This window comes from Electrophorus electricus, chromosome 26, assembly GCF_041902795.1.
Source record: "Electrophorus electricus isolate QZ-2024a chromosome 26, ASM4190279v1, whole genome shotgun sequence".
NCBI lineage: Eukaryota > Metazoa > Chordata > Actinopteri > Gymnotiformes > Gymnotidae > Electrophorus > Electrophorus electricus.
The window spans coordinates 2,101,710-2,122,500 of NC_137522.1; the positions used below are offsets into that span (position 1 = coordinate 2,101,710).

Consider the following 20,791-nt stretch of genomic DNA (forward strand, 5'->3'; position numbering starts at 1 on the left):
CCATCGCCCTGCCAATCAAAATCAGAGGATCAGCTGGACGGAGCACCTGCAGCTCGGTACCAAATGTCACAACAAGAAACTGAGGTCACACAGTGTAGAATCACGACCATCATTATGTAATTGAAATGGTGCAACCCTTGAATTAAACATTTAAACGCATTCCCATGCTCCACCGCCAGCCACAGCGCCCTCTCTCTGAAGCTGACAGCTGCACAAACAGATGTTTTACGGGGGGAAACTGGTGGACGTCCAGAAAGTTGCACTTGAAAAATTCCTCCTACAGACATTTCCAATTAGTCATAGACGATTAAGACGCACGCGCCCACACACAGGCTGCAGGTTTACAGGTAAAATTTGTTCCCGGGATTCGCTCATCTGGTCTTGCAAAGGTCAAAAACTCAGGGCAACGAGACTGATTTTTAAAATTCTCTGATCAAATAAATAAATTCCGAAAAAAGAATAAATAAACACCCTACCTGAAATATCATAAAGTCCGCAATTCTAAGAAATGCTAAGCACATGCCGTGGAGACGTCTAAACATCCTGAAATGAAGATTCATAAAGAGAAAGAAGAGGAGCGAAGGTTCGGCGGAGCTCGGTGGCAAGGCAGCGGCAATTTAATATGAAGGTCAAGAGAGGGAGGAGATAACTTCACGACTCTGAAAACATATCGTTATCTCGGCGCTGTATTCTATTCCCCGCACATTATCTCGCATCTGTGACCACAGCTAAATAAAGTGGTCAAGTTCCCTGATGACACGGCCTCCAGGCGAGGCCGGGGAGACAGTTCTTATCAGCACGCCGCATATCTGATTTCTGTATTTTTGTCGAGTGGAAAAATAACAACAACAACAAAAAAAAAAAAACAGCAGACAAGCTATAATGCAGCGGAGAAAGTGTTATTCTGTTGAGGAACCTGCGGTGAGCATGTTCTGGTACCTTGGATAGAAAGGCATTGTAGCCGCTGAAGAGAAGGAGAGTCAAAGAATGCCATTCCAGCTCAAAGGAAAGCGTTTTTCTGTTTTTCTGCCGGGTTCTTTCAGCTAACAGCGTTTGGCGTCAAGAAGGACCCACGCACAGCAAACACGCAGAACGGGACTGAACCGGACGGGAACGTTTGCGCAGGATAACTAAAATGGAATACACACAAACAGGGTAACACGTTTTCAGCGCTAAGCAAACTAAGAAAATGACACAAAATCATCATTTACAATTATTCAAAACAATATAAGGCTTAACCAAAAAGGACAGCCAAGAGGCACGGCGTCATGACACAGAATCATCGTCCTTTCATATTTATATATGGATGTGTGTGCATGCGTGCGTGTGTATAAGGACCTCGCATAACCTGCCATTTTACCATGCTTTTTAATCCCTGTCTGTGTTAATATCAGGAGCTTTGTGTCCACCCCCCTCCCCCAACAAGCAACAGACACGCCCACTTTACAGACTCCGCCCCTAACCCGCAACAAACATGCCCACCGCAGAGACTCCGCCCCATGCCCTGCAATAGCCACGCCTAGCTCACAGACTCCACCCACACCCTCAGACTTTAATGGCTTTCCACAGGTGCCTCTCTGGACCACACAGGCTGGCTGGTTCGGTTCTTGGGAGCACCAGAGCTTCTTCCTCCATACTCCCTCACTGCCCTGCTGCAGATCCATTCTGAAGAAAGAAGTTCGCTGCTCAAAATAGCTCCTCCGTTCTGTGGAGGCACTGACTACGTGAATGCGGTAGAAACACTCTGCTCGGGAGTTTAGAAAGAGTTTAGTCTATAATGGATTAAACTGCGTAGAGCACACGGTTTGGAAACAAACAAAACAAATTTGCACGAAACCCTTCTGTTTGATATTTTTCAGTCAAACCATAACTGCAGAATAACTCCTTCATTTTAGAAGCATGTTACGTGATTACTGGTTTCAGAAAAGAGTCCTCCAACAAAAACAGCTTATGAATGTAATTTCAGTAAATTCTAATTTCAGGGCCGTTTGCCCCAGGAAAGGCCGTCATTTTTTCTCTCATCCGGGCTTATTAAAGTGATGGCCAGGGGAAGTGCTTAATTTAGTCTGGCTCATGCCATGTCTTTTATTGGTTCCATTTACTGCTGGAAGGAGAAAAAAGTTTCTTTTTAGATGGCCAGCGTAGCTTCGCACAGGCTGGTGTTGGATCAGGTAAAGAGCAGAGGGTACTGGTGACATGTCATCATCAGAGAGCTGTCATCTCTCACAAGAAATGTGTCTGACAGGATGATGTTTAACATCGTTACCTCAGATCCTGCTGGACTGGAGGTGATACGGAGAGAGAAGATAAAAACCGCACCCAAAAACCACACCCAAGAGCCACAGCTAAAAGCCACAACCAAGAGCCACAACCAAAAAACACTGCTAAAACCCACAACCAAAAACCACACCCAAAAAACACCGCTAAAACCCACACCCAAAACCCACACCCAAAAAACACCGCTAAAACCCACACCCAAAAACCACGGTGCATCTTTGAATGTGGACTTCAGCTGATCTGCGAATGCAGAAGGAGAAAGTGACATCCTACATGCCTGGAGTAACACCGAGCCAAAACCACAATGCAACTTATTAGATGGCCATCGTAACACTCAGTTGTTAATATCGATTCCCTCCCAAGAATATCAATTTCTTTACAGTGTTATTGATCGTGGGATACGTATCCTAATGATGGAGTGGAGAGAGAGAGAGAGAGGGAGAGAGAGAGAAAACGCACGAGCAGCTCAGTGCCAACGCAGCAGTCTACTGCCAGAAACCAAGCCATGACAACAAGAAGTGCACTCATGTTTAAACGAGAGAGCACTGCATAGGCGCGCACACACATTCACGCGTGTGCGTGCGCATGTGCACGTACACACTCGCACACAAACACACATTCTAACTGCTTCCTGTGCTCCGCTTCTTCCGTGGTGTCCGCTTTCCCCGTAGCTGTTGGTAGTAGCCGTGGCGTGAATGCAGCGTTATTGACATGACTGTCATGCAATAATGGGTTTGTTCTGGGTGCAGAACGTAACGTGCTGACTCCCAGTCATGCCACTGCGTCCTTCCCTCACAGCCTGGACCGCTCCGTGGTTTAGGTCCAATAGACGCCACCACCACACACAGCTCCACGCCTCAAATGCACATAATGTCACGTCCTTTATAGAACATATCACTATACAAGCTTTCCACCCTCACATCTGCATAAGGATATTTCCACGTTTCCATATAGAGGACGACATTTTATCTTCTTGCGTTGAAAGTCTAGTTCAGGGGTGTTTCATCAGTAAAAGGTCATTACTGTTCCATATGGTGGAGCAGAGAGTCCCTTATTGTACCACCTCACACACAGTCATATTTTACAGAATCACCCTTTAAAAACAGAAATGTAATGCCGTTAATGACAGACTTGTGAACTGTTCTTGTGGCAACGTGTGATGGGTGTTTTACAGTACTCATCGGTAGTTAACACTCAGTACAGCTGTATTCACACACACACACGAGGAGTTTTGTTGAGACTGCTCACCCTGTTTTTGTATGATATAATCATTCCTAAACACAGTATTTAGCCAGTCGTCTCTCCTGTTGCGTCTCTGATTGGCACCCTACCAGCAAGGTTAATAACGCTTGAGTTGATGATTAATAGAAATCTGTCTATATAAATTTAATTTGGCACAAACCCATAACACATTGCCATAGCGTATATTAGCCTCCTGCCTCAACAGGATTAAACAGCCCTTACACAAGAGACTCATAAATTAAACGTATGCCGAGTCCTCGGTATGAAAAACTCAATAAAAACACAAATATTATTAAAACATGTAATCCATTCATTTATTATAGGTGATTTAAAAAAAAAAAAATTAATAATGAGCCCTGCTCCTGGAGGTCTATCCTCAATATCCCACAACTAATCTAATATACGGTCATGTTTTATAATCTAATATACTACCAATCTACTACCATACTTCAATCTGATATTTCTATAATCTCTCATTACAATATATGATATATATTTTTATAACCTAGCTTTATAATATTCCATTGATAATATGCCATACTTTATAATCTAGCCTGCTTCACTCCGGTTTAGATGTGCTGGACCTCCGTCATCTGAATCCAGCATGTGACACTCGATAAGTAGCCGAGTGTGTGTCCGTCAGTGAGCGGGAGGTGGTCCGGCAAGCAGAGAGGCTACACAATTCGTCCACTCTCACCAAAGGAAGGTGGGCCTCAGACTTGATCTCGACACCACGCGGGCCTTAGTGATAAACGTCTGTTAGTGCCTTTCCTTCGATAATTCCAGCAGATTTGTTATGATCTCATGATGGTCCCTGGACAATTAACTCTCGCGCCTACACTTTAGCTTTTTCCTTAACGCAGCCATTTAAACCGCAAGGCACAAACAAACCCGGTCGCGTCACGTACGATTCGCGCCGCCGCGGGCGAAGGTCCGCCTCTGTCTGCGCCGGCAGTCGGTCCCCATCACTCTGTCATTAGCTTTAATGGCTAGTCTGGCTATTAGACGGGATGACCTGCGCCGAGGGCCTCAATCGGTCTCCTCCCTGAGCCTGCCTTCCCAGAGGGGGGACGCCACCGAGCCCAGGTGCCTGGCCACGGACTGGAGTCCTCCCACAGCGCACCCCTTGCTTTGACCTTGAGAACTGCTGTTTAAAGAGCACGGAGAATTCGCACGGCCGGCCCGGCTATATCAATTATGGCCCCTGTAATTAAGAGTGAGTGCCTCGCAGAGATAAAGCATGCCATTAGAGAGAGCCAAACAGGGAAAAAACACACTACTTCTAGGGATTTGGAGCTAATCCAATTTTACCGGAACTGTTCTTAATCCACACATTCTTTGAAGTGCAAATGGAATCTGAATCTAGGAAATAAACATCGTGGCAAGCTGAAGCATCCTCTGTAGAAGGGGCAATTAACCGAGAAACAACAGAATGAAAACAGGAGAATGGGTGGTGTGCATCTGTAAGCATGCGGATTGTTCTTGCGGAATATTATTGTTTTACTGTGGCTAGATCTGGACCTACCAGTCAAAGAAGACATATGACTTCTATATCAAGACACTGGATTTGAGGGTTTGTCCTTTACATTTGCACATGTAAGAACTCAAAGTAACACGGTTTTGTTTTGACAGTGGACATCAGCACTGCACAGAAAACGTGCAGAGACAAACACTAGCCAGGCAGAGCTGATGTCCTGAATTAGTTCTAATGAGGTTATTCTAATGAGGTTATTAGCATGTGCACTGAACCAGTTAGGAAAAGGTCTTCAGAGCCTTTTTCAATCTCCATCCAGGCACTTCTGACAGGCTGGAGAGGTGTCCGATTAACGTGGGAGATTGCGAGATCTGCTCCTACACTGAGACACAGGAGACAATAGGAGACAGATCTGCTTCTACACTGAGACATAGGAGACAATAGGAGACTGTTCCTACCCTGAGACATAGGAGACAGCGATCTGAGATGCACTCATCTCATGTTTCCAGCTGCCTCACTAATCTCCAAACCCCTTCTTCTTGGCCCAATGTGACTTATTCCAAACACGCCACCTCCCCACAACAGACTGCACCATTTCCGCTGTACTGTGAATAATGCAATCCTCTTTAGAAATATCCTTATTTCCATAGGCGTTGCTCTGAATGCCGGGAAGGCGGAGAAGTGGCCTGGATAAGCGATCAAAACGTTGGAATTTCTCGACTCTGCAGCCTTTGCCGATTACAGCGCTGCCTTTTCAAATCCAGGAAAAGACCTGAGACGTCCTACTGCTGAAAACACGAATGTGAGGAAATACAAGGAAATAAATAATGAAGCAACAACATGGAAAAGAAAGGAGGCCTGGTGGTTGGGGGTGGCGTTCAGCGGAGACTGAAAGTGCGAGTATTTCTGCCACAAATACCTGCGCTTCTCATGAACTCTCCCAGCTCCAGGTTTATCGATGTTTAACTTTACCTCTGGTACCTGCGTGAGACTTCAGCGAGCCCGCGAGTCACGTGCGCGCACAGAGGCCGTTCTGTTCCCCACCTGCAGGACTGCGTCTGGAGCAGACGGCTCCCGCAGAGCCTGTGCTCGGAAACGCTGCGTCTCAGCCCAGAGTGTCCTTCACGCCACTTCTGTTCCACGGGCCCTTCATTCAACACCCGTGTGTGTTAGAAGGCACTTTATCCTCACCAAGAAGTCACGCTGCTCTGCGAAGCCTTAATACGATCACGGAAGCAGAGTAAAAATGCCTAACTCCATAGCAACCCCAAAGTATCTACATTATTTATTTATTAAAAGCTTTTAGTTGAATTTGGACCAGGAGTGATCAGAACTCCAGTAACGCGGCGTTCTAGTTCGTTAAAATTTCGCAAAGCCGCCTCGCAGCGAACAGAGGAAGGGACCGTGCTGACCTGAGAAGCGTCCGGACCTTCTCTGCCGTGATGCCCCGCGCGACCCGTTCCAGGAGGTCCTTGCTTGTGCTGGGTTTCTGGGGCTGCCCCCAGGGGCTGCAGGCGTACAAGCCGACGACCAGACCCAGGAGGAAGACCCCAGCCCCGGCCAGGAGATACTTGACTACGCAGGCACCTCTGCACCTCTGGCTCCGGAGGGGGGCCCCGCTGAAGGAGGCGGCACAGGCGCGGTCATCCTGTAGGCGCTCGAAGCGCCCGCGAGCAGACACGGAGGGCTGGATGGGCTCCGGGTCCGGGTCGGAGCCGCTGCCGCATGCGGGGTGCGTCTCCACGCTCTCCAGGCGGAAGCCGTCCGGGTCCTCCAGCTCCTTCTCCAACTCCCATTCCAGCTCGAGCGGAGCCTCCTGCAGGTCCTCACTGTCCAGGTCGCGAGAGAGTGCCGACCTAACGCGACTGGCACGCACCATTCTGTACGCCATATCCTCACCTGCGCACACACACGAGCGGCCGTTTGGGGCAAATTAGTGAAAGATTCGTGCACGCACACACTACTTGTGCAAACATATGAAACACTCGCACATACATACAAATCACATGCGCATAAACACATTCTACTTACATATAGGTTATATAACAAACTTGCACAAACACACTACTATTTGCATACGATAACACACACATGCACTATACTTGTACTTATGTAGGCACACGTGTTTAAAATTCCAGTGCGCCCAGAAGGCAGAAGTGTAGAATGGCTTGATGTTTTTAGTCATAAATGAACTATATGTCCTTATGGTACAACAATTCCTGACGAAAATTAATTTAAGATTGCAAGTTATTGATTAGACATAGCTACTATTAGACATTATACTGAGAGTAAATTCTAAAAATTGACAACAAGATATATGTTCTGAATATTTATTCATGTGTCGTTGACTGATTGGAGGGTATTGAGAAGTTCTCATGTAGCCTGGTATGACAGATCCATGTCGTCACCAGCAGGTCCAAAGGCTACATAGCATATAATATTTCTAATTCAATTAATGCTGGAACATTTGAAAGAATTAACGCAAACTATGCAAAACAGTTTTGCTAGCACTGGGAGTATACACTGTGTGCACAATTAAGGCCAGATGTATTTTTAAGGATTCATTTCATTATTGAACAACTACAGATCTCTCGGTCAAATGTTAATAAACCTCAATCCTGAATATTTAAAACAGTAAAAGTGAGGTTTTGGTGTTCTTAGGAGAATATCTGTGTGTGCAGAATTATTGGGCAACTATTAGTGTGCAGAATTACTATGCAACTGAATGAAAAATGGAAATTTCCCCATCTGTTAAAGTGAAACATTTCTTAATCTGTTGATGATCAATTTTGTGCAGCAGTAACCACAGCCAACTTCAACCCAAAAATGTCCAACTAACTCATCTTCAGTAATACCAGCCCACAGCAGTACCCCACCTCCCTCTTGCTGGCGTCTCAGTCGAAGTGGAGCTCTGTGCACGTTACTGATCCAGCCACGGGCCCATCCATCTGGTCCGTCAAGAGTCACACTCTTCTCAGCAGTCCATAAAACCTTCAGATATTGCTTGGCCCAGTCTTGACATTTCACCTTATGTGTCTTGTTCAGTGATGTTCAGGTTTCAGCCTTCCTTACCTTGGCCATGTCTCAGTACTGAACACCTTGTACTTCTGGGCACTCCAGGTAGGTTGCAGGTCTGGAATATGACAGTGCTGGAGGAAAATGGGTTCCTGGTCGCGTCACGTTTGACTCTTCTCAAATCTTTGACAGTTAATTTGTGTCTTTTTTTCTCAACACAAACAAAACGTTTGATAGTTCGGTGAGCACACCCGAGTATCCTAGCAATTTTGAGAATGCTGCATCTTTCTAAAAGACTTTTTACAATTGTTGACTTTTCAGAGTCAGTTAAAGCTCTTTTTTTGGCCCATTTTGCCTTATAATTCTGCACACCTTGATAAAGGGTGTTGATCTCCTTAGGCCACACCCTCCCACATCACACCAATGCACATCACCTGATGCTTAAATCCAATAAGCATTCAAGTTTATACAGCTCGGAGCTGGAAAATATGCATCAGAATGATGATACGATCAAAATACTCTCTTGCCCAATAATTGTGCACAGTGTATTCCTAAGTTTTCTTAAAATTCTCATTGCATAAAGAAGTGTGTTCCAGTGGAGGGACACCAATATGTTTCCTGTGTCAAACAATCCACAGATCAATTGCAAAAAGTGAACTGATTCTGTGCAAATTAAAACCCAGTTCCAAACACTGATTAATATGATCCCCTGTCAAAGTGCACCTTGGATTTGGATCATTAGTGTGAGTTGGTGTAATCTCAAGAATATTCCTATAATATTCCTATAATAGTCATATAATTAGAATTAGACGCTGACGATGTTTTAATGATGTTTTTTTCTTTTTTAGAGACATCTCTTTACCTCATATAGATGAGCAGGCTGTATAGATGTTAAATATCTTCCTGTTACAGTGAAGTGACTTCCAGGCCACACAAAGCCATACACATACACACAAGCCTAGATAAACTCTATGTTTATGCACCAGTGAAGGAATGCGCAAGTGCGTGTATATGATGTTTCATATGTGTGTGCAAGTATATTCTGATGTTTCATATGTGTGTGCAAGTATAGTGTGTGCGCAAGTGTGCGCAAGTGTTTCACTAATTTTGCCCTAAACAGCCTCCCATAGATTTGATCATAAACCCATACACACACACTCACACTTACACACACACACAGACACACACACACAGACACATGGACAGACATGCACATGCACACACATATCCGCACGCGCGCCCACACGCACACACGCATACACACACACGCACACACACACACACACACACACACACACACACACACACAAATGGAGAGAGATTTACACTATGATGGGACTTGATAGAAACAGACCATAACATCAAATAAAGTGAGATTATTCAGTTTGTGATCACGGTATAATTGTTTTATCGTGGCATCGTGACATCATGACATGGCATAGTTTAATATTAGGCTGAAAATCTAGATGGTGAAAAAATTACTTTTCACTGACACGTGAAATCCCATGAACGAAGGTAAACAGCATGGTTATTTACCTAGCATGGTTACCATGGCTACATAGCATGGTTACCATGGTTACACACCATGGTTACCATGATTACATAGCATGGTTAAGATGGTTAATTGGCATGGTTTCTGCAGTTCCATGCCTTGGCTACCACGGTTAAATGGCATGGTTACCATGGTTACCATCACCTCACAGATATGAAGGCTATTTCAGATGGTCGCTTTTGTTGCGTCCTGGCTGGGGCTTTTCCAGGGCAGGTGTGAAAGGACGTGGGGCTCACCTGGGTGAGGTGCGTGTGGACCTGCTGGAGCCCACCGCTCCACCCATCCTTCACACCCCCACAAGGCTCCGTTTACTTTGAGCTCCGAGACAGAGCCGAGATCCTGAATCACACTCCGACCCCTGCAGTGGCAGGGGCTACCAAACCACCCCCCTCCACCCGTTTCCCTCAGGAAGGAACAAGATTCAGTTCTCGGTGTTGCTGAATGACAGCTGACAGTTTAAGGCCCTTCAGCTCGGCGAACACAGCCGTCCTGATAGGTCAGTGCAGTGCACCATCGTCTTCCTCCTAAGATGATTATGACAGTGTCTCGGGAAAAGAAACTTTGTGTAATTCCTTCCCCTTTGGGCTACATTATGGTAGTTTTCACTTAAACAACTCTGAAGCTCATTGAGAATGAGAAACACAAATTGATAAATATATATTTATAAATAAAGGTAACCACAAAAACACATAAAACGTTGAGAATTTGCTGTCTGAAACAATTCAGTGGGGAGGAGAGGAGAGTCAGAAAGCAGATGCCTCTTCAGCCAGCAAGTGCTTTGTGTTTTGTGTATTTTCATGGTTGACTTAATCAATATTAATGAAACGTCCTGTGGCAGATCTGAAGCGTAGCTGAAATTGCTAAAGAGTCTGTGTAGCCCCACACGTCACTTGCGGCGGCACTGGGCCAGCGCGTGGCCACAGGCCAAGAAAGACTCGAGAAAGACAGACCGTGCCCGATGGCCACGTGCACCCAGGCGCCAGACAAGACGGCGTGTCCTCCGTGGGACGCACCTCGACACGCTGCGCAAACCACACGGCTGTCAGCTAATCAAAGGGCAACGCGGTAGGTGTCGTGATAAAAAAAAAGGAAAAGAAAAAAAAAAAGACACCACAGACGCTATGCACAAGTACAGTACAGCGGCACACGGAAATCTCGGCCGTGGTGGGGCTGCCGAACGTCATTCGCTTTAAGCTGCCTATCCGTGGAAAATTCATGACTAAACAAAAGCAAGCGCAACGTTTAGCAGAATGTGATATGTACAGCAGTCGAGGTGTGCCAGAGCAATGCGGGGAGTAAGCTAAAATCCCCGCCGCTTGGTTGCCTTTCGTCTTTCACGCAGACTGGAGGAGAATAGAGAAGAATAAAGAACGGGAACAAACTAAAAGAGAGAAGGTGGTAACATCCCACTGACTAATCATCCGGCCAGAGAAGACAGATGAGCTTGTCAGTTGCCTTGGTTATATGGCATGAAACCAGCTGTCAATCAGTCCAGCCGGTGGACCTGTTACACGGCACCACAGGTCTATTTAGAACGGAACGTGGTTTCAGGTCCTCGGGAAGGAGCCAGGCTCGACAAATGGGACTGGTTAAAAACTGGTTTCCTAGCTAAGCATCGATGTACCAGGAGGGCGCTGGTTTTGGCGTATTTCCAAGATGTCACTGAATACTGAACACGTCATCGTCGGCATCTTCTTCATCATCTTCATCAAAGTTCAAAGTTCAAAGAGGTTTTATTGTCATTTCAGCTATATACAAGTAAACAACAGAAACGAAAGAATGCTCCTCCAGGACCATGGTGCAGCACAAAACAACACACAAGTGCAAACAGTCCAATATAGTGCAAAAATGTCATTAAATAAACAATAATAAATAGAGGACAGGACAAATACAAAATGAGTAGACAAATCAAGTAGACAATCATCATCATCATCATCATCATCATCATCATCATCACCATAAAAAAAAACATTCTTAAAAGCTTTCCCTCATTTCTTTGTGCACATGGAGTCTCATACCTGCTCAAATCAAATGCTGGTCTGTGCCGGCAGTCAGACACTACACCGCCCTGATGAGAGACGCTTGATTTGTGCAGTCTGATCAATACACGGAGGTGAACGAGGGACCAGCACGACGGAGAGAGATCTGATTCCAAAGACAAGACGCCCGTTACCGGGGGCAGCCCCAGCGGAGCAACAGATCAATGGCACACACTTGCATCTATTAAACACACTTCTATTCAAACAGCTCTAAACTGTGATCATCGTTATTGAGGCCATCTATCAAGCCACACTGCAGTGGGAGATATTGCGTCCATTTATACGGGCTGGTATGCGGGCTCTGACATGTTCGATAAAGAGAGAGGCATCACAGCTCGTACCGCCTAACAGAGATTAGGGCGGGCGCTGAGATCGTTACAGCCGGAATTAAACTAACCGTTGCTCATTAGCATACGCGGGAACCCATGGGGGAATGGGACGGGTTCCACCGTGAGACTCTTTGCACAGGAAACGGCCACAGCTGAACAACATGCCTGATCCCGTGCAGCTTTTCTTCCTTGGCCCACGTTTTCCCTACTTGGAGACAGAGGTCTGTAGCTACGCATGTTTCTGATTTCCCCCAGTGCAAGAAAAACCTGGTTGGCACAAAAACGCGCCGCTCAGCCACGGAGCAGCGGGTGAAGGGCCTGCCGTGTGCAAGTCTGCACGCGTGACGTCAGCTGGCACTCGGGGAGAGGCCGCTGCATGCTTTGTTAAGCAGATGGTCAGGGGTGGGTAGGGAGAAGTGCTCTCCTGCAATCAGCCTAACAGTAGCTGCGCCGATGCCTGTGCTGGATTGCGTTTTGATTTTGTTAGCACATGTGACCTGTGGAGACTCATCAGAAAACTTGGGGAACGTTCACTGTGATGGGTAGGTGTCTGGTGCCCTCGCACATTAAATGGCAGACTCTGGGTCTCTCGCTAGGAAAATCCTGTATTTTTGACCAAGCAGCCTTAAAAATAAACTGGAATTTATTTTTTGCAGGCCTTTCATTTTGGCTAAATTAATCATTTGAATTACTACAGCTATAGTCACCTTTTCCAGCAAGGTGCATATTTGATGTAAACACCTTATACGTTCTTCTAGATCTTAGTGGTGAAACGTATATTCCTAGTACAATGCTTGCAAAACCACTGGGTATTTCCCTTTAGCAGGAATTACAATGTTTACTTTTAAAATATCTGCCCATGCAGACAAAAGCATAGTGGATTAACCAGTGTCCTAGGTGGAACCTAGTGAACCGAGAGGTAGACTGAGTGATCAGACTAAACTGAATTCTGTCTTTGGGCCACAACTTGAGACTATATTGTACTCCGTAATCTAGTAAACATACATCACGGAGGCTTTGGAGTAGAAAGAGTCTGCTGTCTGGATCTGTGGATCTGCTGTCTGGATCTGTGACTCTACCTGTCTGGATCTGTGAATCTGCTGTCTGGATCTGTGGCTCTACCTGTCTGGATCTGTGGATCTGCTGTCTGGATCTGTGGCTCTACTTGTCTGGATCTGTGAATCTGCTGTCTGGATCTGTGGCTCTACCTGTCTGGATCTGTGGATCTGCTGTCTGGATCTGTGGCTCTACTTGTCTGGATCTGTGGATCTGCTGTCTGGATCTGTGACTCTACTTGTCTGGATCTGTGAATCTGCTGTCTGGATCAGTGGCTCTACCTGTCTGGATCTGTGGATCTTCCTGTCTATATCTGTGGAGCTACCTGTCTGGATCTTTATACTGACTAGGGTTATCCTCCTGTCTGCAGGAACTGTACTCTATATCAGCATCTCTTTAGAGTGGATCCTGTATGTGCACATGCATTCATTCACCAGTTTAGCCTTTACAATCAGGCTAAAACCAAACAACAATAACAAACAGCTTTTACTTCCTCTTAAATAACACTACACGCCATTACTATTGTTAAACTTATTTTTATATGATTAGACAAACTAATGCTAAAAAAACTAAGGTTTTTTTTTAACAAACTAATAACATTTTTAAATCAAATTTAAATTAATTTAACTTTGACAAAATACTACGTTGATAAAGGTTCCCAGGAGTACATTCCTCACTTCCATTGTCTGTTTGATCAAGCGTCCGATGACATCACAGCACAATGACCGATCTTCACCACTGTCTGCAACACGAAGTGTCAGCACATTTAAAAAAAACCCTGAAATAATGTATAATAAAATTGCAAACAATCTTCAGAGGAACGGGCGGTGACTCTGTAGGCGACATTCCCTGAGGATTTGCATCCAGTGAAATTTGTTTCTGCTGAAAGTCACTTGCAAGCAAGGAGAGTGCAAATATAGAGAATGGCTCAGTGGGGTTCAGCTGTACTCAGATCAGTCATTATCACCCAGCGCTGTCACAAACAGAATGTCACCTTCAGGTGTAAATGAGGTCTTTCCTGTGTGTGACATGGTGATAGATCTCCACACTGGTCGGCCTGCCCGTCAGTCTGGGCAGAGGGATCACACCTAACGAACGGTGTGTTTGGTCTAGAAAGTCGCCACAAAGCAGAGCTTTTCTGTGCTCTTCCTTTCTTCCACATATGCATGTCATTTGTAGAAGGGCATAAGTGCAAAATGAGCAGGGCTGTTGTAAACGTGTAAGACTATAAATGTAGAGTGCAAGGTAGCCCTAACTCACAGCCCTGTTAAATAACAGAGACAGCACTTACAGTTCTGATAGGCTAATCAGAATTCTTAGTCTAATCAGAGTTCTTGTATTCTAATCAGAATTCTTAGTCTAATCAGAGTTCTTATATCCTAATCAGAATTCTTATATTCTAATCAGAATTCTTAGTCTAAGCAGAGTTCTTATATTCTAATCAGAATTCTTATAGTCTAAGCAGAGTTCCTATATTCTAATCAGAATTCTTATAGTCTAATCAGAATTCTTAGTCTAATCAGAATTCTTATATTCTAATCAGAATTCTTAGTCTAAGCAGAGTTCTTATATTCTAATTAGAATTTTTAGTCTAATCAGAATTCTTAAATTCTAAACAGAATTCTTAGTCTAATTAAAATTCTTTATTCTAATCAGAATTCCAATGGCCTTGATGAAATCTGCCTGGAGAAAACAATGTGCCCTTTGTCAGGTTTATATTCGTAGTCTTCTCCACCGGGAGTGGGGGAGTGTCCCCATTCGCCCACCCCAGAGGTCGTGTGAAGCAAACTCCAGACCACCAATTTCACGAGGACCAGAGTCAGTTCTCTGTACTGATACCAGGATGGAAAACTGCCTGGACCGAATGTACTGAGCTTGCAGAGCATGCGGCCCTGGGGCCGGAAGGAAACCTCCAGTGTGAAAAACCCCCTAAGATCGGCGGTCTGGAATAGTGCAGCACCCAGCCCACTCAGGGCGGGCCGCCGTGATTGATTCGTTTCATGACACAGCCGCTTCAACGGCCCTTCAAACTTCACGGTGCATGGTGAAATGCCCCGTTCCCAAAAAGCCCTGTTCCGGGTGTTAAGGAAAATTTTAAAAGCGGCAAAGAGAAAACTCGGAATATCTCAACGCTGGTGTACATGTAAGTTCCATTTAAATGCACTGCAGGGTGGAGATATCTGGAATGTGGATACATTTTATGTAAACACCAAAGAATTCTCTTTTAATAGTGGATGGCTCCATTTACCCTGTCAAGCTGTACAGCAAATTCAACATCATATATACTTATAAATATATACTTATCTTATAAACTTGTGTTTTTAGCTATTTTTCAGTTCTACTGCATGTGTGACATTCCCTGTAAGGGGTAAAAAACTCTTAGCTTGTCTTCTTATCTACAGTTTCTTAGTGTCCTCTTTTTAATTTGTATTTCTTTTTTAGTTTCAGTGCAAATGAATGATTCTCGCAATCATCTTGAAAATGGTCCAGTGTATTTTAAATCAGCATTTTTCTCCCCACATACAGTAAAGTGGCAAAACCCAGAAAGCCATCAGAAGAGTTGGAGACGGTGGGCTGAAGGGTGAGTGCTTTTAGCTTTTAGCTTGTTAGAAAAAAAGACTTAAAGGGGTGCTTATATTTAGTCAAGGTACCCTTTAATATGCCAGGGCCAATTTGGCAGTGTGGAGTAACTGTTGTCCCCAGCCATCTGGCTGGGCTCCTCCCTCATGCTCTCCCATCCTGAGTTCCAAACCTCTGCGTTTCAGTCTGTTCCATCCACTCCTTCCACCGTTGCCAACAGATGGCCCTACAGCAGGTAATAATGACCCAAGACAAACTCTTAAATTGATTATGCTGTCGTGAGGGTATGCACACGAGGAGCCGGCCCTGCCGAGGACCAAGGCAGCCCTGTGTCGACGAGCTCCTGTGCCATCTGCACAGGCTGGGCCAGAAATGTAAAAAAAAAAAAGTGCTCGAGCAAGGCTGGTCATCAGCAATCTTAACCAAAACCTTATACCCGTATTTTGTGGACTGAAATCTGTCGCAGAGGCTCAAACTTGACTGGATGAGGGACAGCAGGCTTTGGAAGAGGGGCCACCCTCAAGTGCAGACGCAGCGGAGGACCCGCAACAGCGATCGATGCCATGCACGAGCGCTCAGATGGACACACACTCATGTGAAGGCTCACCAGTCTCTGGCTTAACACACTGCTCAATCTCGGCTGTTTCAGTGCGTCAGGGCCTCTCGGTCCCATTCCCCATGTTTTACTGCACAAGCCTGCGTGCAGGGGGTTGGTTGCCAGCTAAGATAAATAAGGGTCCTGCTCTCTGCTTGTACAAAGCATCTAAAGACTTAGAGACTTGGAAGCATAACAAGTGGATTACCAAACAGCCACAGTTAATCACGCTCGGGGCCACTCTGTGCGGTTCGCACTTCCCCCATTTATCAGGTCTCTCAATCTTCCCACTGTTCGACCCTCAGAACTCTCAACGAACACAAGTGCTACCGCATGTGGCCAAATCTTACACCACTAAAATGCATTCGTTACGGAGCTGGAATGAGGCGTTTTACGATGCAGCGTAGCCAGGCTGGTGCGATGCGATGCATCTGCAGATGTGCACGGACCCCCGTCATCCTAAACCGAGCAAATATGCAAATCACAGTTGCATAGCTCTCTTCGCCCCCATCATGCATGTGCATTGTGCCTCTCACGTCAACCCATAATTCGGTTCAGAAGGTGGACCAGAGATCGCCACCAGAGACAGAGATTTGCAGTAGGAACTCTTTTTGTGCATAAGACTTTCTGAAGAAAATCTATTCAGCGCTGGGGCTTCACCACTGCTCAACGGAGGGATTTTTTCTTTGTCATCTACTCACTTTTTTTTCCTTGTCGGGAATTGCTTTGAAACTCAGCGGCAGAGGTCACTCTGGCTTCCCTTTACTTTCATGTGTCATGGCTCCCGGGGGGAAAATGGTTACTGAAAGTACCCCTCTGTACTCTGTAATGTACAAAAACACCCTCTGAACTGCCTTCATGAGACTTTTGTTTTCATACAGACACATGCGCGCACACACACGCGCGCAAGCCACCAGTGGCTAGGCATTATTTCTGCTCCATTAATTAATTTTGTCAAATACTTAATCTCTGTGTTTTTTCCTAATTCCCTCCAGGTTTGGAGGTGGGGTTTGAGACAAGGCCGCGCTGGCCAAATGAGGGAAAAGAGTGGCCGCGCTGAGGCTGACCACACCTAATTTACACATTTATCATAAAACCTCCGCACGCGTGACGGATTTCAGCTGTACCATCAATCACCTTCTGTGGATGAGAGCACACTAAGTTTACGCAGAACAAAAAAGTTCACTTCCACATCAACTAGCAGCCATAATAAACCAACTGGGTTTAAATTAGCCAGGATCATCTTTAATTGATTGTGTGATATAGCAACATGCCTGTTCAATAATTACTGGCTAGACTGTAATTCATTTGGAAGACAATAAACACTGGGGTGTTTATACATTATCCTTAAATCCCTGATCCAAGTGATTATCACTCGGAGCCTTAGACACACGCCCCGAGGCACAGACACGGAATTAGCATATTAGCAAAGCGTACAGCTCTTGGCACGTGGCATTCCGAGCCCTTTCTAGACATTTTCTCCGTTACTGACTTGTTTCTGCACACGCATCTTGGAATGGCAGACGTGAATATCAGATTTCAAAGTGGTTTACGCTTATATATGCGTTCATCCAGGTGGGAGTTATAGTGGATATACATCTCCAAAGACAAAGGAAGGTTTCGCGACTGCACGACTCTTGCTGGATGAATAAAGAAAGAATTAATTGTTAGTGAACCTATAATATATGGTCTATATGACATGGACTGTTCCCAGGAATAATTGTTGGCATAACTAATTTATACTGGGATTTGGGATCCAGAGCCGTTGTATTTACAGACACGTCCCCTCCACCAGCGACGTGTGCACGGAGAAGGATGGTTCTCTTTAATTTCATGGCTCCTTAACTTTCAAACAGTTAATTTTCTTCTTGCCTCACCATCTTCCTGCCTATTGTGTGCAACTTCTCAAGAAATTACAGGGACGTTTACAGCAGGATGAAGTGTGCTGACACACAACAATGGCAGGAGCCACGGATGTTCATTTACATACGACGCTATTATGAAAACGTTAGAAAGACGAAAGGATTAAAGAATGGAACGTGAAAACCCTCCGCACCTCGACAGAGCGGAAATGCCGAACCGTTTCTTTTTTAAACCTGCAGTACAGCAGCGAAAAAAGGAACAAAGAGAAAGTGACACAGGAGAAGAAGGACGCCTCTCAGATTCGGCGCGGACGTCTGGCCGTTGGGCCTGAGCAGCATGCAGCCTGCAGCTTTACGGGCCAGAAAGGTCAAAGCAGCTCAGTGAGTGAACTCTCAGACACGAGACCACTAATGAGTCGCGGATCAATAAAGAAAGGTTATCTGGTGGTGGACGCAATAAAGATACCCATACGCATGTGGTATATGTAAACCATTTGTAAGTCACGGTGCGTGAGCTTGTACTGGTAATAGCAAATGTTCATCTCCTCGTTCTGACAGAACGTGGTCTTGCCGAAAAACAGAAATGACGTGCTTGCGTGGTGCCAAACTGAGCACATTAAACACTCGCCAAATAGAACATTTGAATATGTTAATAATAAGAACTAAAGAAAATAGTCAATCTGCTATAGAAATCAGTTTGCTTGTGTCCTCCTACTGGGGTTTATCCTTTACATACGAGGTATACATTTCTTTAGAAGTAGCTTCCGAGGTTGGACATCCTTCCAATCAACTCCAATCAACATGGAGACTGGATTACTCACTCTCTCTTGGCTAAGTATCAAATCTTGTATATTTACTTCGGATTTCTGTACCATTTGCTTCAAATGTGAACACCACCACAGAAACTACAACACCAACAACCTCTACCCTTCATTACAATCTGGAGTTCAGAATTGACAATCTGCTGTCCAGAAGCCGGACTTCGCCCACGCCTTTACCCCACTTCCTTGGCCGCTCCAGCCGTGCCAGCTTTTGCTTGTCCATTTCCCATCATCCTCGGCGGTGGGGAGGGCAGCCACACTGGTTTGCTTCTCTCTCTAGTCTGGCCTTTCTTCCACTCCCTCCCCCCCCCCCCCACTTTCTCTGTCCTCTTTCGAATACCATACAAATCACTAAATCCTTCCCACTAAGTTTCACATCACTGTCATATATCACCCCCTCCTTGTGCTGTCGGCAACTTCGTAGACGGGTTAGACGGGACTCTCCCTCTTCTTGGAGGCTTCCCCCGACCTTCAGACGAGCTGCAGTCGTCTTGCCTTGCTGCACTCCTCTCTTCTTTCCACCTCAACTTCAGGCTGTGTCCTCTGACGCATCGAGCGAGCAACACACTCGACCTGATCTTCAGCAACCCGCCCCTGAACTGGGGATAACCGAAAGCTTCCCCTGGCCTCCCAGATCGTCGGTCTCTGTTCTTCACTCTCCCACGCTCGCCTCTCGCTGTCCACACCACTCCTACACGAGCCTCCACCAGTCTTCACTCTTCAGCTCTTGTGGCTTCCCCTCCACACCCACACTCGTCTTTCTCCTCTTGGAATATGCTACAGATCTCTTCCTCTCTTTGCTCTCCTCTTCCATTAACCTCTCGGAGTCCACTCTGCTCCAGGTTGTGCCGGTCTACCTCACCCACTCCGTGACCGGTGGCCAACACAGCCGGAGAGCGGGTGGAGGAAACCAACGCTAAGTTCTGATCTCTCCTTTCCAAGTTCTCACCAGAAGTTACAGCTGCAGAGGCTGCATTCTACAAAGAGAATTTGGAAGCTTCATCATCTACTCCACGCAATCCCTTCACCATTTTGTCTTCCTCTCTCAGCCCTCGCCCGCGACCCGCCTCTCTAAAATAAAAGGATTTTGCACCTCCTTTGAGGGGGGTTAATGGGATACATCGGTCTTTTTCTCCTGCCCCCATTCACCCACCAGTCCTTAGCCTCCTGCACTTAGCCCTCTAACGTGTTCCTCTCCTCTCTCTGAGGACGAAGTCCTACACCTGCTGACGTCTGGATACCCACCTCCCTGTCGGCTGTCCCTTCATCACATCAATCGTAAACGTCTCTGTTTCATCAGGTCACTACAGTAAGCCTTCAAGACCACCAGGGTAGTTCCCACAACGAAGAAACCCACACTGGGCAGTGCTGACATCATCAGTTGCCCTTTTTTTTCATTCAAACATTCCTGAGCATGCCATCTGCACCCGAATGTCTCTCTTCCTCACTCAGAACTGGCTCCACGGTGCTAATCAGACTTCAAACCGGCATACTCTACTGCAACCGCCTGACCTGCAGTGAGGAGGCACTCGACACAGCTAGACCAGCTAAACTGTCATCTGTTCTGATCCTTCCAGAGCCTTCTAGATCTCTCTGCTGCCTTCAACACAGTGAACCACAGAATCCTCCTGTCAGTCCTCAACAATCTAGCACGCACCAGCCCAGCGTGGAAATGCTTTGAGTCCTAGCGAGAGGGATGGTCTTATCAGATAATATGGAGGAGACCTATTTGGTCTTTATCCAGACTCTCCACTGGTATCCCATAAGGATCCATGCGCTTCACTTTTCTCTCTACTGTACGCCATAGACTGTATGAAAAGTGAAGCCACTATGTGTCTGACGCCCTCTAGTGGTTGGCTGCGGTACAACATTTAACCCCGTCTATACCTAGGTAAGTGAACAGGTCAGACGACAAACTTTCATTTCATATTAAACATCTAATAATTTTA

At 45.8% G+C, this 20,791-nt stretch overlaps 1 protein-coding gene across 2 annotated transcripts in view; it reads right to left on the minus strand.

Annotated features, from left to right (window-relative positions):
• Positions 1-20,791, minus strand: part of naaladl2 (N-acetylated alpha-linked acidic dipeptidase like 2) — a 163,004-nt gene that overhangs the window by 113,840 nt on the left and 28,373 nt on the right. For both annotated transcript variants that reach the window (XM_026997094.3, XM_081708448.1), the window contains exon 2: positions 6,406-6,892. In XM_026997094.3, the coding sequence (XP_026852895.3) occupies positions 6,406-6,892 (487 nt within the window). The remainder of the gene's footprint in view (positions 1-6,405; positions 6,893-20,791) is intronic.